Below are 26,423 nucleotides of genomic sequence, written 5' to 3'. Positions count from 1 at the left end.
ACTACTAAGAACTCTTCCCACTCTAAATCTATGACACTATAAGCCTATGAAATGGACAAATGAGGAAGAGTCTTTCAAGAAAAGCCATTCTAATTACCTGTACTTTTCTTGTTTCTTCAAGAAGGGATTTCATCTTAGCCTTTAAATGTGTAGTCTCTTTATGCTCTTGACTAAATGACAAGTACAAAGTCTAGAAGAGAAAAAGCAAATAAAATTTTTTTTTGACATGTAAAGAGTCCATTAAAGTTTACCTGCTCATCTTCATAGCTCATGTTTTAGGTGGTGCTCCCATTATAATAAGACATATTTCATTACCACTGTTTCAAGACTAGCTAAGTTTTACTCTATGCTAGCTCAGAAACTATCACAAAAAGATTTAAGTTACTGCATTAAAAAGTTTTGTGAAGAATATGGATAGCCACAACCCAATTCTGTCTCCAATCCTGTTATTTATCAAAATAATTCATTCAGTTATGTAAAGATTTTAGAATTCCAACTGGAAGGGATTTAACTTTACATTTGATTTAACTGAATACCCAATTCTCATCATCTTCCATAATTTTCAAATTCTAAGAACAAGGTTTCATACTTTAAAGTAACTTGTATATTTATAAATATATACTTAGAACCCCTCACCTTATAAATTCCAAATCCCAATGAAACTAAGGTCTCTTTCCAATAAATTTATAAGTAAATATGGGATTTAAGTCACTATGCAGAATGGAAAAGCTAAAAGTGTTACTTAAGAGAAATAACTGAGTGAAGAAGAATAAAATAATCTGGCCTTATGATAAAAAAATCTCTGGTTCTTTTTAAGAAAGGACAGTTGGGAAAAAGAATCCAAACCTCAAACTCTCAAATCCCTAAAAAGAAGGTAGAAACAAGAGAGTAAATCCTATAGATGCAGAAATACAGTTCTGTTACCCAGGAGAAAATTGTCTTAGAGAGGACAGGTAAGACGTAATTAGGCTAGGCAACAATTCTAGGTAAAAAGCATACATCAAGCCTCATTTCTTAATACATGGGGAGACATAAAGGTTGTGGAATTTATTGTATTTCATTGTGAAATTCTGATTTATGGAATAGAAAACAATGGAAATATACCTATCTTTTTGAAAGCAGTATAATTATTACTTATACATATGTTGTTAACTTGACCACAGTCCTGAATGCACTTCAATTACTTGTTAACACTTAGCAGGTTATTTTCTGAAGTATTAGCTGGGAGATTCAGCAGAACTGAAAGTAAAGACTAAAAGGAAATCACAATTACTTAGTGCAGGGAAGAAATATCCTTTGTTTTCTAATGATTTGCAACTTGCCTTTCCATCTTCAAGTAGTTGGGAAATGATGTCATCTTTGGATCCTAAAACAAAAAAATTCATGTAATTTTCAATAGTATATTTGAATCATATAGTATTTTTCCTGTGAAAATTCCTTTCTAAAAATTCCTTTGAAATAAAAATTTGGCAGATTTTTGTAGTCACATTTTTATTGGTCAGAAATGAAGCAGAAAGCTACCAATTGATATACAATCTATGCAGAAGGAAGCTTGCTCTACAAGCCGTATTTTTAAATTATCGGTCAAATGGCCTATTCGCTAGAACAATTTTTGAAAACATTCTAAAGGGACAAACTCTTCACTTTAAACAACAATTTGGCTAAACTCTGAAGGTAAAATCTTGTTACATTATTTTTGATGCTCACTACTAATGGTAACACATATCACAAGACAACTTAAAAACCTTATCCTATTTCCTGAGGCTAGCTTTCTATCCATTACATCATGCTCTCTCCTGAATGCCACCTTTTTCTGAAAGGTGTGACTATTTTTGAGAGAAAAAAACCATGAATACTTTTAGTTTTGTTCCAACAAGATAACATTCTAAGAATCAGCACTCACTAAATCCATTTTATTGATTTGAAGGAAATACCTTGAGAAAACCAGAACAGATTTTTCTAAAACTTGTGCAAACAATTAGGTTCAAGCCTTAAAATGATACCATCCCCAATAATACTAGATCCTAATCCTGAATAAATAAGTTTAGAGTATATGAGGATTCTGATACGTGTGGGGCCAAAGTTTACCTTTATAGTATATGGAAGAAATAGGTTGCTAAGTAAATAAACAGTATAAATATGTTTGAAGGGAATGTTTAGCTTATTTTAAATAATTTAGAAAAATTTTTATTTGCTCATTAAGGCAAAGGAGTCCTTTGTTAGCTTAATTGGCATTTACTACATACACATGGAATTACAGAATTTCAGAATTACAAAGCACATTAACAATCATTTAGTTCAACTTTTTATTATAAAGAAACTGAAGCACAGTTGTAATGACATCTTCATAGTCGTACAACTTATCAGTGAAATAAAATAAAAATAGTTCTTTCTAAAGAGAGTAGTGTATTTGGTTTAAAAAGCCATGGATTCATATCCTGGCTCTGCCAACAACTAAGTTATATCTTGTCTTAGAGTCAACCACAACACTAGGCACTACAATATGAGGTATACAGTTGGTAGTCAGTAAGCACTTGTTGATTGACTGCAGGGTGATCTTGGAGATGAAGGAGTGCCTTATAATGTTATAATGGGATGTGACCATATTTTACAGCATGATTAACATGGAACATAGATGACAGTGAAGGATGAAGAAGAATGAAGAACACTGAGACAATGGACTTTAGGTCCATGAAAAAATCAGGTAATAGTGACCTCTTCAAGAATTTAGGATCCTTAATAAACACAAAAGCTGTTAGTAATACTTGTGTACTTCAACATAAAGACCTTACTTTGAAAGATCTTAGCAATCCAAGCTTAAGCCATGACACTTTGGAGAACTAACAAGATAGTTTGATTTCTAAAGTTTCTTTTCATACTTAGCTCAGTCCTAAGCTTCGCACAGTCAGACTCCAGCTGAGCTGTTCGTTGCCGTTCCTCATGCAGTTGTTCTTGAGTAGTCTCTATATTTTTTCTCAGGGTTAAGCAATTTTGTTGTAGAGTTTTTACCTGAAATAGGAAAATCTAATTTTTATGAAGTAAGGAAAATATTTAAACTATTGTAAGCAAATTTCAACTCAAACATCTTTTACAAGCATGCTGTAGTCATGACTTTCTCCATAACTAGCAATAAAACCTTGAGCTAGTTATTTTGACCTCTGTAAACCTTTATGTCTTCCTTTGTAAAATGAAGGTGATATACAAGATCTATTAAGTCTTTTCCAGCTTCTAAATTCTGTGAAATAAAATAAGAGGAATGTGTAGCTAAAGACCTGAACAGAATCCAAGGTCCACAAAAGTGAAGACCTATTAGGTCACTGTAAGATAGGTAACCGTGGATGGCTAGTGCTGGAACTGAAATCAGGGGAGACCCCAGTCTGAATTTCTTCAAATACCTGTGATGCTGGGAAATACCTCTTTTGGACCTCAGTTTCTTCATCTGTAAAATGAGGGGGTCCCTTCCTGCTCTGAATCTGTGGCCTGAGGATGCATGACCAAATTACTGAAATAAATTTTTTTCTTTTTTATCAGAATAAAAAGAAGCTAACATGTATATAGTGCTTTAAGGTTTACAAAGTACTTTTCACATACCACCTCATTTGATCTTCACAACAAGGCTGTGAGTTAAGTACTATTATAATTTTCCCCATTTTAAAGTTGAGGATGTTGAAGCCCAGAGAAGTTAAATGACTTTAGGGTCTAACAAATACTCCTGTATTTGTGTTTGTACTTCAGTGTCGAAGAAGACCATGCCATCAGAAAAATGATGACATGACTTGCACTTGACTTCATTTTGAGTGAGGGAGGGCTGTGCAGGTCACCAGCCTCCCTTCTCCTCCAGAGTCATCTGAATCCAATGACCAGATATTCATCAGGATGACTGGAGATGACCCAAGATGCAGTGGGAGACCCTGGGCCCTTTAGGCCAAAGTCTTTGCAGGCAGCCACTTAGGGTGAGGCAATGCCCATTCACTGAATAGGCCTGCTTAAGAAGTAGCCAAGGCATGGCCCCTTTAATGAGGTCAAGAAAAGAAAGACATCAGGCGGGGTGGGAAACAGCAACAGTTACTACTGATAATCACTGTAAAGCTAGGAAGATCCAGAGTAGCCCTTAGGCAGGGCCCCAGTGGAGTCCCAGTTTCAGAGTGCAGTATGTTTAAGGTTTTGGGAGAGAACAGGACACGGACAGGAGAGGAAAGGAGGGGAGGGAAGGGAAGGAAAAAAGAGGGGAGGGGAGGAGAGGAGCCAATAAAACCCAAGTCAACTGTGCATCTTTTGGTCATCCAAGTTCCCTTGGAGAGGAGAAGGAAGGGGAGGGGGAGGCAGATAGGAGAGGTGGAGGTGAGTTACCCAGCTGCATCTATTGTGTTTGTCCTTCGTGTCGAAGAAGACCATGCCATCACAGAAATGATGGCATGACTGCCTGCAAAGACCTTGGCCTAAAGAGCCCAAGGGCTCAATTCCGTGTGGACAGTCTCGGGCGGGTAAAGGTGGGAGCTTCTAAATCTTAGAGCTCTCATGAGACCCCCCCCAGGAAACAGCTGGGAATCGAGGTGAACCGAGCTATCTCGAGTAATTCCGCCTCTTCCCGTGAGAAACGTGATGGGAGAGAGATCTTCCCGCCCTCGAGATTGTCCCGGATCTGGGCACACCTAGTTACCTAACAGCATGGTATTCAGATGCAAACTATGCGGCTGAAGGTTAAGTAGGATTGAGGAAGCCTGAAAGCTCTCTTAGCACGTGAGGAGCCAAGAAGACAGTAGGCTCCGCTTCTCTTCTTTCCTCTCTCCCCTCCCCCTCTCTCCCCGCTTGTACTTCTACTTCCAATCCCTTAAGACCTTAGCCTCCTTAGGAAATCTCCCCCTCTTCCTCCTAAGGAAGACCTCCCTTCACTTGTAACCGAGACCCTGAAATAAAGCTCAACCCTTGTTCGACTCTGGAACGTCCTTTCTCTCATATGAGCATCCGGTTTTGGCCAACTGAAGACCTCGGAGGTGAGGTAAGAAGACTCGGGTAGCCCACACAGGCCTCTAGGCCTGGCAGTTGGCGCCCGAACAGGGACAGGAGCGCAGATATCCTGGGTGTTTTTGGGGAACACCCGGAAGGGGCTGTGAAAGAAGCGAGTCCCGAATCCTAGATTCGGAAGGAGAGAAAGAGTGAGAGAAGCTTCCCACACCCATGGGAAAAGGGCAGAGATGGGGAATCTATTGCCAGTAACAAAGCCAGAGGAACAGGAGGTCTGGGCTGAGACATTTCACAGGGAAGGCAGGGAGGCGGCGGTCACAATAGAGTTAAACGACCTCCGAGAATTTTGTAAGGAAGGGCCGGAGAGGCCAGGGCGGGATTGGAAAGAGAGTGGAAGTGGAGAGAGGGGAGGGGAGGACCTTGGCGAGCAGAAAGTTAAGGAGCGTAAAGAAAAAATAGACTCGGAGCTCCATCTAGCGGATGGAAAAGGCGAGGCAGGGGAGAATATGCCGTGCCTTCCCTCCGCGCCTCCTTATAACCTGCTCCATTGGTCAGACAGTCCAGGGCCACAGTCCAGTTTGGAAAAAGGAATAAGAAAGGCTATAGAGAAAGGAGAAGATGTAGGGACATTTCCTGTGCTAGAAATAGCGGACCCCAGTGTCCCCGGTGGCGTTCGAAGGAGCCACATACCCATAGAGTGGAAGAGAGTGGCTACTCTTAAAGAGGCTTGTACCAAGCATGGCCCTAATTCACCCTTTGTCATAGCCATGCTTGAAACTCTCAGTGGTCAGTTCGTTCTGACTCCTAATGACTGGAAGAGCTTAGCTAGAGCCTGCCTTACCCCTGGGCAGAATGTGATTTGGGTATCAGAATTTTCTCAGAGGGTAAAGAACACTACCGGTGGGCTAGGGGCTCAGGCCCCCCAGGCTTATCAGCAATTTACAGGAACAGGGCAGTTTGAGGCTACAGGAAATCAATTATAGTACTCAGCCTCTGATTATGTTTTGATTGCCGGAATTGCTATTGCCGCCTGGAAGGTTATAGCCTCTAAGAAAGAGAGAGAGTTTCCCATGACTAGGATTACGCAAGGAAACAATGAGCCATTTACTAATTTTGTGGCCAGGCTGCAGGAGACAGTAGGTCGAGATATGGGAGAGGAGAATCAAGGGAGACCAGTGTGGGGAACAGGAGGGTGCCAAAATACCTTAGAGACAATGTACCCAGTAAAGTGGGAGGCAGAGGATCGCCAAGGGACCGTATGGCCGTTGGTGATTCCAGGACTTAGTTTTAACATCTGGGGCAGACACATTATGAGCCGCCTCGGGATGAGGTTATCAAATTTTTAGTAAGGGCCATTGCTGTTGCTCTGGAGTCACCACCCTTGAACTGGAAGTCAGACACCCCGATTTGGGTGGAGCAATGGCTTCTGACTCCAGAAAAACTCCAGGCACTACAACTATTGGTTAAGGAGCAATTAGAAAAAGGAAATATAGAGCCATCAAAGTCACCCTGGAATGCTCCTGTGTTTGTTATAAAGAAAAAATCCGTAAAGTTCAGGTTCCTTACAGATGTTAATCAAGCATTTGTAAGTACCTGGCAGCAGCTATACCAAAATAAACAGCCGCTATGCATCCTTATCAATTTTACCTTAAAGGCGATTCTCGCTAAAAAAAGAAGGGGAGATAGAGATCGCCTAATACAATCAGAGCTTGATACAGCTGTCTCAAAGAACTCACATACTACTCCAGCTATGAGACATTTTAAGATACTAATATGGGGTCGAGGGTATGTTTGTGTCTCCACAGGAAAAGGTCATGCGTGGATTCCCATTAGAAGGATCCGTAAGTGGGAACCGATGTCGGAGACGGCGGAGACGCAGGAGGCGGAGAGCCCGGAGACCCCGGAGAAGGATCATACACCACCTGAGCCTGCTGCTGACAGCTTTAACCTTGTTGCCCAGAGAGGAGGCAGCACTCATCGCAACCGCAGACACTGCTGCTGACAGCTTCCCATCTAGGCATCTCTTTCCACCGGCTGAAGGAGGACTTTGATATCACAAACCCAGGACATTGGGGGGGGAAGGGGTGACCAACTTTTCACCTGAATACCACAGGCTTGGCCATTCAGGCTTGGCTGTTGAGATCCATTTGCATGACTGAGGGGGTGGTGATGTGTAGGCGCCAGCACTAGCTGCTTCTCTTAGAATATGCTTTGGCATTAGTGATTGCCCTTTCTCTTGCTGTAACTCAGCCATTTAGTTCATCTTTGTTTTATTTGATGCCTCCCTTTGTCAGTTGTGCTAGCTGCAGATTTCTGTGTGAATGAAGTCTTGTTGTAGGGTACTCATATGCTAAAGGCCTTCCTAATCCACTCAGCCTCCAGCCACCGTTTGCTCTAGAGCCAGGTGCGCTCCGCGCATAACAAAGAAGGGGAGATGTTGGGATTGGAAGCTCAATTCCGTGTGGACAGTCTCGGGCGGGTAAAGGTGGGAGCTTCTAAATCTTAGAGCTCTCATGAGACCCCCCCAGGAAACGGCTGGGAATCGAGGTGAACCGAGCTATCTCGAGTAATTCCGCCTCTTCCCGTGAGAAACGTGATGGGAGAGAGATCTCCCCGCCCTCGAGATTGTCCCGGATCTGGGCACACCTAGTTACCTAACAGCATGGTATTCAGATGCAAACTATGCGGCTGAAGGTTAAGTAGGATTGAGGAAGCCTGAAAGCTCTCTTAGCACGTGAGGAGCCAAGAGGACAGTAGGCTCCGCTTCTCTTCTTTCCTCTCTCCCCTCCCCCTCTCTCCCCGCTTGTACTTCTACTTCCAATCCCTTAAGACCTTAGCCTCCTTAGGAAATCTCCCCCTCTTCCTCCTAAGGAAGACCCCCCTGCACTTGTAACCGAGACCCTGAAATAAAGCTCAACCCTTGCTCGACTCTGGAACGTCCTTTCTCTCATATGAGCATCCGGTTTTGGCCAACCGAAGACCTCGGAGGTGAGGTAAGAAGACTCGGGTAGCCCACACAGGCCTCTAGGCCTGGCAGACCTTGGCCTAAAGAGCCCAAGGTCTCCCACTGCATCCTGGGTCATCTCCAGTCATCCTGAGGAATATCAGGTCTCTGGATTCAGATGGCTCTGGAGGAGAAGTGAGGCTGGTGACCTGCACAGCCCTCCCTCACTCAAAACAAATACTCTAAATTTTTGGGAAACAGATTCTAAAGGAAAGATAGGTGGACCTGGACTGAAATGCTAGAGGGGAAGTCAGCTCAGAAGGAAGGGAAGATGTTCAAGAACAAAAATCTGAAGACAAAGAGAATTACTTCTAATGAGGTAGGAAAGTGAGATATAGGTCTAAAGACAATGATGTGGATGCACAGGAAATTCACTAAACAATTTACATTTAAAAAATAAATATACAGAAAAGGGGGAGCAAGTCCAGATAACACAAGGTGAATGAACATGAGTGTGACATGGTTCTGTAAAAATAATGCCAGGAGTACTAAAGGTCAGAATGAGCTGAGGCTATGGAAGCAAAAGGGTTTTGCTTTGATTTGTTTTTTTGTTTGTTTGCTTGGCTATGTTGAGAAAAAAAGGAGGATCAAATTAGGGATAATATCTGTGCTTGGGATGGACAGGACATTGATAACTGACAGTATAAAGAAGCCTTCTTCACTCTTATCTTCTATTTTCTCTGTAAAGGAGAATGACCTTTACGCTGGAAAGGACAATACATAAATGATGCACCTGAGATAAGTAAGGAAACAATAAGAAAACCCTAGCTGCCCCTGATGAATTCAGGTCACCTGACCCAGATGAACTACATCTGGAAAAAATGGCAGATGCAATTGCAGAGCCCTATCAGTGATATTTAAATGATTACATAAAGCAAGAAGTTCCATAACGTTGAAGAAGGGCAAATATTTTTTATTACAAGTTTCTAAAAAGGGAAAGAGAACAGAGTTTTCGAAGTATAGGTCACTGAGCTTGATTTTGATTCTTACAAAAATTTTAGAAAATATCATTAAAGAGAGAGTTGGTGAATACTTAGAAAAGGAAGTAGTGGTTGCAGAGATGTAGCATGTTTTTTTTTTTTTTTATTAGAACAGGTTATGCCAGACTAATCTCATTTCCTATTTTGACAGGTATATTAAACTGCTGGAAGAAAGGAGTGCTGCAGATATCATATATCTACCATTTATCAAAGATTTTGAGAAAGCATCTCCTACCATTCTCGTAAAGAAAATGGAGAGATATGGATTAGATGATAATAAAATCAAATGGATTCACAATGGTTTAGAATGTCAGACTCAAAGAATAGTTGTGAGTGGTTCAATGTCAACCTTGAAGGTCTTGATTGGAATATTAAAGAGATCTGTGCTTCACTTGTGCTGTGTAACACTGTTACCTGGAGATTTGAATAAAGGCACAGATGGCATAATCATCATATTTGCAGATCACGCAAAGTTCTTGATCTCCTTGAGAGAAATGGCAGTGTTTTTGCCTTTCTTTGTATCCTTTGTACCAGTCACATTGGAAGTGCTTAATAACTGCTTCTAAATCGACTGACAGTGGGTGACCAAATCAGAATCCAGAAAAGATCTTGACAAGCTGGAGCACTGGACTGAATCTAATAAGGTGAAATTCATGGAGATAAATGTAAAATCTTGCACTTAGTATGATGAACTTCACATGTATAAGATAGGAAAGGCATGGTAGGATGGCAATTTGTCTGAAAAAGATGTGGAAATTTTAGTGGATTGTAAGGTCAATATGAGTCGGCACTGAGATAGCCAAAGAAGTTAAACATAATCTTGGGTTGCAGAAAGAAGAGTATAACTTCCAGGAACAATGAGATGATAGTACCACTGTATTCTGCCTCATTAAACCTCATCTCCAGTGCTGTTTTTTGTTCTAGGTATAGCAGTTTAAGAAGGACATTGATCGAATAACTGCAGAATGTCCAAAGGACGGGGAAGGGCCTTGAGGTCATGACTGAAGAATACTGGTTGGAGAAAATGGGGATATTTAGGTTGAAGATTTAAAAAAAAGATCCATGAGAGACATGGTAGCCATGTTCAAGAACTTGGAAGGACTGGCATATCAAACAGGGATTAATATTGTTCTGTTTGATCTCAAGAGGCCAAACCAAAAGCAATGGGTGGAATCTGCACAGAGACAATTTAGGCTTGATACTAGGAAAAACTACCTAGCAATTATAGCTGCCCCAAAATATAATGACTTGCAATAGGTGGCTTTTGAGATTGCTTTTCAACTTTCAAATTCCATGATTCTGTATTTTGCCTCAGGTCACAAAGCTAACAAGGGTCTGAGGAGGGGTTCAGACCCAAGGGTCCCTGATTCCATAGCTACCACCTTAACTATTACACCGTGATGACTATGAAGGATGACCGTTTGTTAAGAGAAAAAAGATGCTACAATTACAGATAGCAGCATGTAAAATAATTCCTGAATGCCTCAAATCCTCCCCACAAAAGACCTCAAGATATGATGGATACATTATATTTCTTTGTACACATTCAAACAAAGACAAAACCCTATTTGTCTAGAGTTTAAAACAACAGTGTAAATGTAATTTTATATTATGCATTTATTGATCTTCCTCACTTTATGCAGTAAGCCCATAACTGGAGGTCTGCATAATGTTAAGACTAGAAGAAACTGTAGAGATTGTTTAAAAAAGGAAACTTTTCTAAAGGCCTAGGAGAGGTTAAGTGGACTTGCCCAAAGACTAGGTTTGTGAAACAGTAAACGGAATATCAAGAACTTAAACCCAAGTCTTCTGACTCAAATGTTTAGTGTTTCTTCCATTATACCATATTGTCTCTATTGTGTTTACTGTGTCAGAGAAAAAAACTGTTTGGATTAAGATTGTTTTCAGAGGATTACTAAAAAACAATGAATGATTTTTAAATCTAGGCAAAATTATGAACATTTCTAGGGATTTAGGCAAAAAGAATACATTTTCTTCCTGATTCACCTCATCATAAAAATGAACAGAAGAATCCTGATTCTCACCTACCTGTTCTCGCTCCAACTCAACTGTTGTTTCCATATCCTGCACTCTGCACAGCATAGCTTCTTGGGATTTCTCAAGAGATTCCCGTAGATTCTTCTCCTGAGATAGCTGTTCCCTTAGCTACAAGGCAACACATATTAAATCACCAAAACTAACAAAGATGACATTGACTTAGCAAGAATTAAGGTAACTGTCACCAGGTCACCATATCCACAAACTCTGTAATTCAGAAATTTTGTTTCTTCCTAATGAAATAAACTGATTCTGCCACTTACTACCTATTTGACCTTGAGCAAGTAATTAAAAACCTGTGGACCTCAATTTCCTCATGTGTAAAATGCAGGGGTTGGATTAGATATCTAAGGTTTCAATTGTAAATTCTATGATGTAGAAGATCCAGATAGAAGATCAAGAATGTAAGCATATAACTTAATTCTGAAGTTATTATGCAGTGTCCTGGTACCCTTACCTTCTCCTCTTACTTTGGAGATGGCTTACAAGCCGCAAACTATTATTCATCAAAGTATACTCTTACACTGATAAGAGTCTGTACTAAAACCTGCATTCTAAACTACAAATGCAATTCTGATTGAGTTAGATACTCCAGAAGAAGGTTGATTGTTATCTTACTATCAAATGATAATCACAACTACCAATATATATAAATATATATACACTCTGTCACTCAGGTTCATAAATTATGAATGGTATGGACTTTCAATTCTATCCATAGAATTTTACTTAGGCAATACTGCTCAAAATAGTTTAATAAGGTTAAATACAATTCACAAATATTCTTGCTCTTTTTGGGTTATATTTTCATTTTTCTCAAGATGAAGACATATATTTGTATTTTAAAAATATGAACTTCCCAAATTAAGCCTAATAATTACATTTATCATCTCTTTTAGACTAGTAACAAAATGCCTAGGAAATGTTTTACACGAGGAAATTTTATGTTAATTATAATACTAAGGTATTTCTTTTCAAGATATTAAGATCAGTCAATTCTTTCAATACTCATTTGAATTAGATATATATTAATTATACTCAGTAAACTGGGTATTAGACAACGGAAACAGATGTGAAATGGCATTCTAGATCACATTTATAGTGCAGGAACCTCTAGAAATATATAAGTATGATTATACTAGGCTGCTATGCTTTTAATAATACTTCACCTTCACTAAAACCAACTGCAACGTTTTTTTATTGTAGGAATGTGATGCTAAATTCTCCAAGGCCACATCATGACAAAACAAGTTTTAGCAAGTAAATCCCACAGTTTCAAATACAAAGCACTTTGCCTGCAACCTGTAAGTGTGAAAAGTGGAGCTCAGAGAGGTTATTTGACACACAGCAAGGGTTAGAATCCAATACCATGTAAGCTCTTTAGAGGTAGGAATTGTTTTTTCTAAGTACAGTGTAGGTACTTAGTAAATGTTTGCTGATATAAACAAGGATTTAATTCAATGGTCTTCTAATTCCAACTTCCATCATCTTCCATTCTACTATACTGCCTGTTGTTAATGATCTTCTCCCTGCCTACAAACTGTCACTTTTCAGTGGAATAACTTCTAGCAGCTGTCCCTCCCCAATTCAATGCTTTTTTTTAAATCTATAAGCCACTATGACCTAGGGGGAAATTGGGTTATCAGTGAAATCCTGATAAACATGCTTATTAAAATGGTATCCTTAATTTTACACATAAACTTAATGGTAGTAAAATCTACCACAGGAGTCATTCTGGGACCTTCCTAGGTAAACTACTGAGGCTTTATGACAACTATTTTCCTTGGAGATCAAATGTCTTTTCTGAGTATTCCTAATATTACTATGTCAGAATATTAATGCTAAAAGAGATATTAGAGATTAGATCATTTCCCTGATTTTATAGATAAGGAAACTGAGGGTGGAGAAAATCAGCGACTTGCCTGAGGTCACACTTCTGTTTAGTGGCAGAGAATTAGTAATCAAGGTTCCTGAGTTCTCATTTCACTATATAGTCAGTTCTGTTATAACTCAACATATATGTTCCTAAAAATTACCATGCAATGAAAAACTGAGCAATTAAAGAAATCACAGGACTTATGGGGAAAATGGCATACTCAAAAACTCTGTCTGTGACACATTAAAAAAAAAAGACAAGAAACTAATGAAAACAGCAGCGCAGTTTTATATATGTTAAATACGAAATTCAAAAGTGCTGCAATAATTAGTAATAGTGTCAGCAGCATCAGGCTGCTGCTCAGCCTGGCCCCAGTCTAGAGAAGTTGATGGCTATACCACAGGGTGATCCTGGTGGGCAGCAATTCCAGGTAAGATAGTAAGGGAGTTAAGTGGATGAGTGGGTTTGAACAACTCCTCTTCTGCCCACATCTACTACTGCATCAGAAGACATACAATAAGTGTGAAAAACGCATGGTGTTTGCCTATGGAAGTAGGTATGAGAAGGGTTACAGATTGTTATTGTGAAGTGCTGGATAACACATTGAGTTGAGGTAGCTGGCAGATGTTTGAGATGTACACCTTTGTGTGTTCTGTGGTATGTTCAGCTGGGTATAGTTTTCTCTTTCCTACTAACAAAGTCATGTTATACTCAAATTGTTCCTTAATATGTCATTTTTTCTGGAAATTGGTTCACTTTTTTTTAAACAAGTGTTATAGCAGAACTGACTGCAGAACAGTACCATGATGCCTCAAGGCTATGTCCTAGATGGCTGAAGTTGTCTGAAGTCTAACTACCTAATAGAGATGGGAACTGACTGGACCTGTCACTTCCCTATGACATTTCAAAAAGAGTTGCTCTTCAGCCAGGTTCTGATAAATGCAAATAATTAATCTAGCAAAGTAGCTGCACTATTCAAATTTGTACCATATATTTCCATCGAAATCAATTATCACATTTCACAATCATGACTCTGAATGGTACGAATTCAAATACATGTGACCACTTTAAGGGATTCATTGTTTTTATTAATCAGGATATAACTGTAAATATTTTCATATCTATGGGTCCTTCTTTCTTTGATCTCTCTGGGACATATATGTTTAGTAATTACATCAATAAGTAGTCAAAGGACATACAGTTTAGCAATGTTTCTGGTACAGTTTGAAATTGCTTTCCATAATGGCTAGAGTCTAGACCAATTGATGTTTAATAAACCATAAGGTAAAGGCCAAAAAAAAAAAAAAAAGAAAGAAAAATAGAGAACTCTTAGATGAAGAAACTCTCTTTACCAATACAGGTTGGGACTTACTCTGGAATTTATAGTTTGAGATGCCAAGAGCACTAACAGGTTAAATGACATACCCAGGATCACAAAGCTAGTATGTCAGAAGAATGACTTGAACCCAGGTCTTCTTGTCATTCCACAATTCGAACCATCTTCCCATCATCCTTTTGCCTTACCTCCTGAATTTTGTGTTTTTTGGCCTTCAGCTGCTCTGTATCTACTGTAGCATCCATCTAAAATTAGGGGAAAGGTAAAGTTTCTCAACGTAAAAGTTAAACAAAATTTCAAATCAAGGCTTCTCTAGCATCCCTGCTAGAATATGTGATCTTTCTTTGTCATTATGAGTGAAATAAGAAAATATGACACCGTAAAGTAAAAGAATTTTTTTTACTAATAATTCAACCTTTAGATTGCAGCAAATGAGTGATCACTATCATATGGAGAACTCCAAAAAAGTCTAGAAAGCAAGAAAAACTGGTTCTATTAAGCTGTGAATGATATACTAAAAAGAATGGGGGGAAAAGAGGTATTTCAAAGAATTGTTTAAAAGTACTTGGAGGTGGAAGATCCCACCAACTTTGCAGGTGACTTCTAAGACTCAGTGGCCCTAGCCTAAAACACCTCCACTTGATCCTCTTACTATAATCTATTTCTTACCTTCCTTTCACAGTCAGAATTCAAATGGTCATTCTACCTCTCAGCTTTGATATTTTTTAACACTTCATCATACACTCCAACCCTGTTGATTCCTTGAGATTTGTCTTTCATTCCTACAACTCTACAAAACTGCACAATGAAAGGTTAATGAATTTATTCTTGTGAAATACAATAGACTTTTTTTTCTCAGTTCTCACTTTCTTTCATCACTCTATGGCATTTTACACTATCAATAAAAGACAAGTTTTTATTAAGAGCCTGCTATGTGTGGTACCATGTTAGGTGCTGGGGATTCAAAGACAAAAAAGATTACCCATTTTTTTTACTCTCCAGAAGAATAAGTTCTATCAGGAAAGATAACACATACACATATAAGCATACATAGAATAAATATAAGGAATATAATTACAAAGCAACATGTTATTAGGGAAGGAAGATCATGAAAGGCTTAATTTAGAACATGGTACATTATCTGTATCTTTAAGAAAGTGAGGGATCTATAAAGTAGAAGTGAAAAAGCAATGCTGTCCTTGGGGATAGCCAATGCCAAAGCACAGAGGCAGGAAATGGAGAGCCGTATGTAACAGATTAAAGGTGAGTTTGGCTGGGTCATAGAGTGTAGGAAGAGGAGTAATGTAAAAGATGGGTTGGGACCAATTTGTGAAGGGTTTTCCAAGCCAAAGAGAGGTATCTGTATTATAACCTACAATAACAGGGAGCCACTAGAATGTATTCAGTAGGATATTTACATGAGAAGATCTGCATTTTAGGAAAATAACTTCAGTTGATAGGAGAAGGATAGAATGGAGAAGGGAAAGGTAGGACAGGGAGAACAAACAAGGAGGCTGTAACAGTAGTTAAAAGGGGTGGCTGTAGGAGCAGAGAGAAGGAGATGGATATAAAGGATATTATAGAGGCAGGTGAGAAAGAGGGAGGAGTAAATAATGTTACTGAGGTGATAAATGCAGGTGTGTAATGCTAATGAGATTAAAGAGCTTCCCTATCTATTAATGGATCTGCCCATTAAGGGGAGTTTGATTAGGGGAGATTTGTAGGAAAGTCCATACCTTTTGTTAATGAGGCACCAGTTCTCAAGGGTTGTGACGCCCTCTGGCTCTAAAAAGTGTATAAATACACAGAGGTGAAGTTTTGTTTTGGAGCTTACTCTTTCGGAAGTGTTTGGCCAGATGGGACTCTGGGCAGCAGCTAAGGAGCCCTTCCTCATCCACCTCATCCACCCCCCCCCCCACCCCCCCACCCCCCCCCCACCCCCCCCGCTTTAAAAACCCAGATGTTGTGCTTCTCTCTCTGGTAACTATGTATGTATGACCAGACAGTTATCTGTCTGTTGATGTGTCAGACAGTCGGAAGCCCTATCTGTTAATTTTGATTTCTCTGTATTTTCTCTGAAGTTCAGGATGCTGACATTTCCCTCTGAACTAAGTGAATGATATACGTGCTTGATTAAAGTGATTGTCGACCCTCAAAAGTTGCTTTTCTTTTAGAAAAGCAGATCTAAGAACCTGTACAGCAGGCCCTCCTGTGTGTGCCCGGGTGCTTGCTTTTACAGGGTAACTGGAAGGATGGTGAAGTTCTTGATAAAAACAGGGAAGTTTGGAAGAGAGGTAGATTTGGGGAGAAAGATAATTAGTTCGACTTTAGACATGCTGAGTTTGAGATGTCTCCAGAACATCTACTATCAAATATCCATGGGCAATTGGTGGTCTGGGATTGATGGGCTGCATAGATCCACTAGTCATCTACAAAGAGATAACAACTAAATCTATAGGGGCTAATGAGGTCAACAAGAGATAAGAGTTTAGAAAGAAACGAGAGGAGAGTCCAGGACAGAGCCTGGGGAAACATTCACACTTAGGGGGCATAAAGGAGAAGATGAATCAGTAAAAGAAAAAGAATGGTAAGAAAGTAGGAAGAGAATGAGGAAAGGAGTATTTGAGACAAGAGTTCTTAACCTGGGATCCTTGGATATATTCCAGGGAATCTACTACTTTGAATGGGAAAAAACTATATCTTTAATTTTATACAATTTTGTTTCCTTTGTAATCCTGAGTATTTATTTTATACATTTAAAAACATTATTCTGAGAGGGATCCATAGACTTCCCTTGACTCTCAAAGGGGTCCATGGCACAAAAAAGTTAAGAATCTCTGATCTGTGCTACAAGAGGGAGGTCAACAGTGTTAAATGCAGTGGAAAAGTTAAGAAGACTAAAGATGGAGAAGAGACCATTAGATTTGGTAGTAAAGTAATCAATGGTAACTCTGGAGAGAAAACTTACAGTTGAGTAACAAGGTTAGAAGCCAGGTTGCAAATAAAAGGAGAGGTGGTTAAGGTGATTAAGTGTAGAAAATGTGTTTTCTTTAAAATTTATTTTAAAAATTCTGAACTTAAACTATAAATAAAATTAGTATGGCCATTTACACTGTGGAACAAAAAAGGATTTACATAACACTGCAAGACTTAATTATATAGAACTTTCTTTTCTCTTTAAGTGCATTCAACATGTAACTTTCAAAATGGTCCTGCTTGTCTGTGAATTGTTCTGATCCTTCCTTCTCTTCTCATTTTTTTTGGGAGGGGGGCAATGAGGAAGGAGCAAAGCCTATCCCTAACCACCCTCTCTCTTCTACCTCTTCCCTCTGTTGATAGCTCTTTCTAAGGGATTTAGCTGAAAAAAAGGAGAGAAAGGATGCTACCTTGATGACAGGGTTTCTGGAAGGTTTTTAAGGATAAAGGAAACAAGTATGTGTAAAGACAGTAGAGAAAGAACCAGTAGACAGGGACAGATTGTTGGAGATGATTGAGAGAGCAACTGGATACAGAAAATGAAAGGGGATGGGATCCAAACACAAGTAGAGGAGTTGGCATTAGAAGGAGAAGAGTCATGACAACAGAGTCTGGAAAAAAGAAAGCAGAGCATGGTGAATGAAGTCAAGGGATTTTGACATGAAGCGAAGGAGACAACTAACAGCTTTAATTTTCTTGGGGAAAAGGCAAAGAAACTTCTTAGCTGAGAGGGTAAGAGAAGGGGTTGTGTGGGAGGCCCGAGCTCAGAAGAGAAGATTGTCAGTAATGAGCATAGCTTAAGCCACTAAACTCTTCTGACTGTTTATTCTTTGATCTTTTTCTTTCACCAACTAAAATATGCATATTTCACAATGCTCTTTTCTCTTTCTACACCTTCTACATTGCAGTTCTTATCCATTTCTGAGACTTTTAACCATCATCTCTATTTGGACAGCTTTCTAACTTGAACAGTTCCCCTGAACTCCAGACACATCTCCAATTATCAACTGAACATTTTCTTTTGGATTTATTTTTGCCTTAAATACTGTCTACAAAACCATTATCTGTCCTCACCTCTTTTCTTCCATACTTTTACAATTCTCCCAGTCATCTGGGATTTTAAGTCGTCTTTAATATGAAGTAGAGGGAGAAGTATAATTAGTTTTAAAGTCCCATTAATTCATTCTTCACAATGTCTTCTGATCCACTGCACTACCAAAGTCCTAGTTTCAGGCCCTCATTGCCTGTTGGAACTATTGTAGTCTCTTATTCCTGTAATCAAAAACTAATACTGCTAATAAGATTAATCTTCCTACAATAATGCTTTTATCACATTTTTCTCCTATACAAAAACCTTTAAATGTTCCTTGCAGCCTAGAGGAGAAAGTCAAATTCCACAGTCTAACATCCAGGGTCTCTACAATCCCTTTACATTTCCAACTTTATCTCAAATATTCCTTTATACAAACTCTATGCTCTATCAAACTACCTGGTCACTGAACACCCACCGTTTGCCTTAATACTATTATTCATGTGGTTTTTACCTTTGCCTGAAATGTCCTCTTTCTATTCTCCCTGTGTTTATTATGTGTATTTAAACTTTATAAACTATTCAAGGCACAGGTAAGGTCCTATCTCCTTCCCAGATCGATGGGATCTCAACTTCTGAATCCATAGTACTTACAATCTATATCTATCACTTGGTAACTAATCCTGCACTTCCTTATAACATCTCTTTCATTACAGTTTCATATCTTTTAACTTTTCATTTTTCAGTATTTGTTTCTTCCTAATTAGTCTGTTAGACCTTTCATTTCAGGGATTATTGTGCCTCTTTGTATTCCTTTCCCCTGTGGTACCTTGCAAATAGAAGGAATTTAAATATGTGATTGATGATACCATCCAAAAGCTTGAAAGTTTCAATGTGGGTATTAATCTCAAGTCAACAAGCATTTATTCAACACCTACTATATACCAGCAAAAGTACACTACTTTTAAAAGTTAGTTTTCAGAGACTGACTCAGGTTCTCTCACTCTCTATGCATGAACTTAAATGAACACAACACTAGGGTCAAACCTTTGTTGTTGCTGCAATCTCCAGTGCAGCACTCAACCTTTGAACTTCATCTTGTGCCTTCTCTCCTTCTTCCTTCACAGCTCTCAGCTGATTATGCAAATTAATGACTTCCAGACACATCTCCCTCAGGTCCTGTGAATGCTCTTCCTGTAGTGAACTTAGTTGATCTTTCATATAAACTATTAGACAATACAAGACAATGGAGCATCACCATAACCAAAACAAGCAGCAGAAAAGAGAAAAAATGAGTTTATTAAGTGCTAAGTCAAGTACTAGACTTCTGCTCTCATTGTTCTCTCTATACCTGAATTCTTTGGATTGAACTCTTTTTTAATCCGAAGTTGTGAGATTTTCGCCTTCAGATTTTGCATGATGCTTTCTAGTTGGCACATACGATTCACCAGAGATTCACAGTTCTTCCAGAAAACATTATTTTCTCCCACAAAAGGACCCCTGGCCTGGAGAGGATGAATGATCTTCTGGTTCTCAGAATCCTCTAAAGGTACTGCAGAAAGAGTCTGGAGACTAATTTTAAAAAAATGGATGTGGAAAAATTAACTCATGTGAAGTTTATTATGCTAGTCTCAGTTGTTTTGAAGTACACATAACTATGAAACTGGTTATCATTTGCACTAAACAATACTAGATAAATTAGTTAAAATGATATTCTTAACACTTCAAACTAATGCAGAACAGAGGAGCAACACAGTATGGTAGCTAGAACTTTGAACCCAGCAATATCTGAGTTCAAGACCCTAGGCAAATCACTTACCCTCTCAGAGACTCAGTTTTCTTGTCTGTAAAATGAGGATAATAAAATCTGTAGCACCTAATTCATGGGGTTATTGTGAAGCTCATATAAGATATTCATAAAGTGTTTTGCAAACTTAAAGTGTTAAATGTAATATTATTATCATGTGATGAGGGCAAGGGTAGCACAAAATGAATAAAAACCAGTTATTAAAAAAAGACTATAAATTGATTTATGGGGGAAAAGTCCTATGTAAAGGTTATAAACTATGTAAAACTAAAACAGAAAATGAAGAAACAGATGGCAATCCCCACAGTGTACCTAAGACAACATATTCATATGAATTTTGAGAAAAGTTTATAAAATAATGCAAAGTCAATCAGAAGGGACTAATTAATTTTCCTTTGAGAGAATTAAATTTCCTTTTAAAGTTCAACTCCTACTTGAAGCATGAGTTCTCTCTATGATATCCCCAACAACTGCTGTTAAAGCCCAACAACTGGGGAATGGCTTAGCAAGCTGTTGTATGTGATAATAATGGAATAGCATTGTGCTACAATAAATAATGAGCAGGATGATTTCAGAAAAAACCTAGAAAGACTTATACAAACTGATACAAAGTGAAGTAAACAGAACCAGGAGAATATTGTATACAGTAAAAGCAAGATTGTATAATAAATATCTATGAATGACAACTATTCTCAGCAATACAATGATTCAAGGCAATACCAAAGGAATCATGCTGAAAAAATGCTATCTGCCTTCAGAGAAAGAACTGATGGCATCTGAATATGGAACAAAGCATATTATTTTCCTTCTTTTTTCTCTTCCTTCCTTTCTCTTTCTTTCCTTCTGTTTGAGTTTTCTTCCACAAAATGACTAATATGAAAATGTTTTACATGATTGCACATGTATAACCTATATCTGATTGCTTACTGTCTCAGGGAGGGAGGAGGGGAAAGAGAGAGGAAGAGAATTTTGAACTCAAAACTTAAAAAAAATGAATTTTAAAAATTATTTTTACATATAATTGGGAGAAAATAAACTACTATTTTTTAAAATAAAGGTATATATAATCAAATTCAGCTGTTTCTTTATCTAGATTCTCACAGAAATCTTCCCACGTTAAGCATCAAATAGTGTGAAATGTCTCTCTGTATCCGGTAAATAAGTCCTTTGTGAGACTTGTTTCCTTGGTTTGTGTATCTCCTGTCCTCCTCTGCATCAGTAAGTCTTATTAACTCTCATAAACGCTACAAGAGGTCGCAATAATGATATTCATGGGGCTCCAACTATTCTCTTGATATGTTTTAAGACTATCTAGTTTCCTGATGACTTGGTATGAAGGGACCCTTCAGGGGTCCACTCTTGTATTTTCCTAAGACAGTATGATTTAATTGAAGGACTTTATACTTAAACTCCGTTTAAGTTCCTGATAGCAAATTCAAGCCTTATATTGTTTGTTGTTCTTTTCTGCTCTTTAAATGCAAGGCTGAAGTTGGCAGTTAGCCTCTTTCAACTAGTGTCCCAGCTGACTGGAATACTGGTCATAATTCTCTAGCTCTTCTCTCCGTAGAAATTCCACATAGTAGGTACTTAGTAAATGTTTTTTAATTGACTGAATTAGATCTGAAGTTTTCTCTTGGCCTAAAATCTTCTTGGAGGGCCTTCGTAATCAAACAATGGTAGGCTTTTGGGAAGCGTTCACTGCCTTCTCTTGTCTCACGTAGAACTGGTTATTGTCCAGCAAAGGATTTCAATCTTGTTAGATTACTACGGACAGGGGCATGCCTTAAGCTGAATTCACTATGACTTCTCAAAGGTTATATCCTTCCTGTTGGCCAATATTACTACAATTATTACCCACCATCCTGAAGTCGGGTTTGCCATTGGTTGCCACTGTTGTTCAATCTGGGCAGAGAGGGATTGGTTAAAAGCTACATCATACTTTCAAAAGTAGTACTCCCCTAGATTGTTTCAGTCACTTTTCTCAATTAGAGGTCCTGCTCTGTTCATGTTACAGATATCTTTACCTGCTCCATAGGGATTACCATGGCTTCTAATGCATAGGGAGTACAAGATAGGGCACCTGCATGTGTGTTGGTTTTCCTTGACACTGAACACACCGAACTCATAGTTGTATAAGGCCATTAATACTTCTTTTTTTAAAATTAATTAATTTATTTTTAGTTTTCAACATTCATTTCCACAAGATTTTGAGTTGCAAATTTTCTCCCCAGCACTCCCCTCTTGCCACCCTGAAACTGTGCACTCTGATTACCCTTTCCCCAATCTGCCCTCCCTTCTATCACACCCCTCCCTTGCCTTATCCCCATTTCCTCTATTTTCTTGTAGGGTAAGATAGATTTCTATACCCCATTACCTGTATTTCTTATTTCCCAGTTACATGTGAAAACAATTTTTAACATTTGTTTTCAAAACTTTGAGTTCCAACTTCTCTCCTTTTCTCCCTCCCCACCTATTCCCACTGAGAAGGCAAGCAATTCAGAATAGGTTATACATGTGTAGTTATGCAAAAGACTTCCATAAAAGTCATGTTGTGAAAGACTAACTATATTTCCCTCCATCCTATCTTGCCCCCTATTAATTCTATTCTCTCCTTTGACTTTGTCCCTCCCCAAAAGTGTTTACTTCTATTTACCCCCTTCTCTCATTTTCCCTCCTTCTATCATCCCCTCCACACCCCATTTATCCCTTCTCCCCTACTTTCCTGTAGTGTAAGATAGATTTTCATACCAAATTGAGTGTGCATGTTATTCCCTTAAGTCAAATGTGAAGAGAGTAAGCTTTACTTTTTCCCTCTCACCTACCCCTTTTCCCCTCCAGTGAAAAAGCTTTTTCTTGCCTCTTCTGAGAGATAATTTGCCCCATTCCATTTCTCCCTTTCTCCTCCCAATATAATCCTCTCTCACCCCTTAATTTTATTTTTTTAGATATCATCCCTTCCTATTCAACTCACCCTGTGCCCTCTGTCTATATGATGTATATAATCCCTCTAACTACCCAAATACTGAGAAGAGTCTCAAGAGTTACAAATATTACCTAGGAATATAAACAGTTCAACTTTAGTAAGTCCCTTATGATTACTCTTTCCTGTTTACCTTTTCATGCTTCTTTTTTTGCTTGTGTTTGAAAGTCAAATTTTCTACTCAGCTCTGATCTTTTCATCAAGAATGCTTTAAAGTCCTCTATTTCACTGAATGACCATTTTTTCCCCTGAAGTTTTATACTCAGTTTTGCTGGGTAAATGATTCTTGGTTTTAATCTTAACTTCTTTGACTTCTGGAATATCATATTCCAAGCCCTTTGGTCCCTTAATGTAGAAACTGCTAGATCTTGTGTTATCCTGATTGCATTTCCACAATACTCAAATTGTTTCTTTCTGGCTGCTTGCAATATTTTCTCCTTGACCTGGGAACTCTGGAACTTGGCTACAATATTCCTAGGAGTTTTTCTTTTTGGATCTCTTTCAGGAGGTGATCAGTGGATTCTTTCAATATTTATTTTGCTTTCTAGTTCTAGAATATCAGAGCAGTTTTCCTTGATAATTTCATGAAAGATGATGTCTAGGCTTTTTTTTTGATCATGGCTTTCAGGTTGTCCCAAAATGCTCAAATTGTTTCTTTTGGATCTATTTTCCAGGTCAGTTGTTTTTCCAATGAGATATTTCACATTGTCTGCTATTTTTTCATCCTTTGGTTTTGTTTTATAATTTCTTGATTTTTCCTAAAGTCTTTAGCTTCCATCTGCTCCATTCTAATCTGTAAGGATTTATTTTCTTCAGTGAGCTTTTGGATCTCCTTTTCCATCTAGCCAATTCTGCTTTTTAGGGTATTCTTCTTCTCATTGGTTTTTTTGAATCTCTTTTGCCATTTGGGTTAGTCTATTTTTTACAGTTATTTTCTTCAGCATTTTTTTGGGTCTCCTTAAGCAAGCAGTTGACTTGTTTTTCATGATTTTCTTACATCACTCTCATTTCTCTTCCCAATTTTTGCTCTGCTCTGCTTACTTGGTTTTCAAAATCCTTTTTGAGCTCTTCCATGGCCTGAGACCAATTCATATTTTTCTTGGAGGCTGTGGATAGAGGAGCTTTGACTTTATTTTCTTCTGTTTGCATGCTTTGGTCTTCCCTATCACCAAAGTAAGATTCTATAGTCTTATCCTTTTTCTGGTTTTTGCTCATTTCCCCAGTCATTTACTTGACTTTTGAGCTCTTTGATAAGGTAGTTTTTTGCTTCCATGGGGGGTGTACTGTCAGTCCCTCGATTCCCCCCACCATCTGTGGGCCTAGAGCTCCAGAAACAGTGGCTGCAGCTGCCCTTGCTGCTGCTGTGGTTTCAGAGGCTTCCTCTGCCCCCTTCCCCCTTAGCCACCCTGGGATTGGGGCTGGACCACCTCACTCTCCTGCACTGGTCCCACAGGCTTTTGACACTGACCTTCCAATTTATCCTCAGTGATTTACCGTCAAGAAATCTGGAAACCACCACAGGTGTGAGAGATTCAGTCTCCCCAAGGCCTGCTGAGGTCCCCTGTGTACACTCATGGCCCACGTTGGACTGTACTCTGCTCCCAGCGTGGTCCGACAGACACTTCTTGGCTACCTTTCAGGCTGCCTTGGGATGGAGATTTGCTTCACTCCGTCATTCTGTGGGTTCTGCAGCTCCAGAATTTTTGCAGGTATTTGGCTGGGCTTGGCAGAAGTGCTCTGGGGCCATTAATACTTCTGGCTGTTGTCATTTTATTTAGTACTTATCAGATTATAGTCAATGGATTATTATCTGTCCATACCTGAAATAGAACTCTATATGGTTCAAAACTTTCGGTGATGTCCTGCTTGAAGGCCAAAAGAGTTATCCACTAGTAAGATCATTGAGAGACTTTAAAGTAACACAATGGTCATTTACTCTAAACAGTCACTACACTTCAGAAACATCTTCAGTAATCTTTTTATTCTTCCAACATCTTCCCAAACGTAAAATCATCCACACAAACCAACAACTCTAAGCAGTTGATGTCCAACTACCTTCTCCATGAGCTGCTAGAAAGTGATAGAGGCCCTATAAATCCCTTGGAGCATGCACTCAAATTGGTTAATGCCACTGGGCAGAAAAAAGAATTATCTCCACCAGGGGAAACTGATAGTATCTAGTATATGTATTCACATATGAGATTCATGGGCTGCCAAAATGACAGTCCCTGAATAGTCTTAAATTTATAAGAGGGCATAATAGTTCAACTCAGTATACTCATTCCAAGTACAATAGTATCCAACATATCTTAATTTTCCCAGTTTTCTTCTGTAGCATTACTATGGGTAAGGTATGATATGGATTACAGGATTTTGTGATGATGCTATTGACTAATGCCTTAGGTATTTTTGAGGCCCTCCATCTCTGAGAAAATATCTTCCTAGGACTGCTCTGAAAATTTCAAAGGTGTTAGTGATGGACTGATCATAAGCATCATCTTCTGTGAGGGAGCTTGGTGGTAAGGTGAATAGTATATTAGCCTGGGAGACAGGAAGAAATGATTTTGAACCCTGCTTCAGATTCTTATTAGCTATGTAACCCTGGACAAACCACTTGGGCTCTTTTAGCCTCAGTTTCCACATCTATAAAGTGGGGATAATAATAGCACCTACTTCAAAGGGTTATGGTAAGGATCAAATGAGATAATATATGTAAACTGCTTTGCAGACTTGAAACTGCTATATAGAGGCTAGCTATTATTTTTTATATTATCATAAATTAAAAAACATAACCTATTTGTCAAATGGGCCTGACACTAGAGACCTAAATGAAATCTCACAAATCTCTGGCTTGTGGCCCAGGACCAAAGATTTTGGCTTATCTCTTTCTTTAAAAAAAAGAGTTCTTAACATTTTGATGTGTCATGAACCCTTTTTGAAACCTGATAAAGCCTATGAACTCTTTCTCAGAATTGTAGCTTTAAATATGTAAAAGTAAAATCACAAAGGAAATAAAAAATAGAGATATATTTATTAAAATATTAGAAAAACAAGATAATGGAACCCAAGTTAAAAACTCTGCAAGCACTGAGGATAAGAAGATAAAAATACATGATAGGGCAGAGCCAAGATAGCAGAGTAGAGGAAGTACTAAGCAGAGTTCTCCCAGTATTCCCTCTAAACAATTTTAAAATAATACCTCAAATCAAATTCTGAGGAAGAGCCAACAAATGTCAGAGTGAGACATTCTTGTGGCCTAAGACAATTTAGGAGATTGGAAGGAGAGATTCTATGATATGGGGATGAAGACTGACTCAGAGCTCATGTGGATGAAACACCCATTATGGGACTAGGTGGTGGCAACAGAAGCAACATTAGTTTCAGGAACACTCAAGTCAGAGATGGTAAAGG

At 38.6% G+C, this 26,423-nt stretch overlaps 1 protein-coding gene across 20 annotated transcripts in view; it reads right to left on the bottom strand.

Moving 5' to 3' along the window:
• The window catches only part of CCDC150 (coiled-coil domain containing 150), a 150,476-nt gene that overhangs the window by 107,981 nt on the left and 16,072 nt on the right, over positions 1 to 26,423 (bottom strand). For 10 of the 20 annotated variants that reach the window (XM_072612744.1, XM_072612747.1, XM_072612737.1 and 7 more), the window contains 7 exons: positions 19,577 to 19,730; positions 19,273 to 19,451; positions 14,408 to 14,464; positions 10,999 to 11,115; positions 2,880 to 3,009; positions 1,323 to 1,366; positions 98 to 190 (listed from right to left, as the gene is read on the bottom strand). In XM_072612744.1, the coding sequence (XP_072468845.1) occupies positions 98 to 190; positions 1,323 to 1,366; positions 2,880 to 3,009; positions 10,999 to 11,115; positions 14,408 to 14,464; positions 19,273 to 19,451; positions 19,577 to 19,730 (774 nt within the window). Of the gene's footprint in view, positions 1 to 97; positions 191 to 1,322; positions 1,367 to 2,879; positions 3,010 to 10,998; positions 11,116 to 12,176; positions 14,355 to 14,407; positions 14,465 to 19,272; positions 19,452 to 19,576; positions 19,798 to 26,423 lie in introns of those variants that run through there. The other 10 variants (XM_072612740.1, XM_072612739.1, XM_072612748.1 and 7 more) reach the window with 4 other exon arrangements.

The sequence above is a fragment of the Notamacropus eugenii genome, chromosome 5, assembly GCF_028372415.1.
Source record: "Notamacropus eugenii isolate mMacEug1 chromosome 5, mMacEug1.pri_v2, whole genome shotgun sequence".
Classification (NCBI taxonomy): domain Eukaryota; kingdom Metazoa; phylum Chordata; class Mammalia; order Diprotodontia; family Macropodidae; genus Notamacropus; species Notamacropus eugenii.
This window is presented reverse-complemented; position numbering and strand designations above follow the sequence as displayed.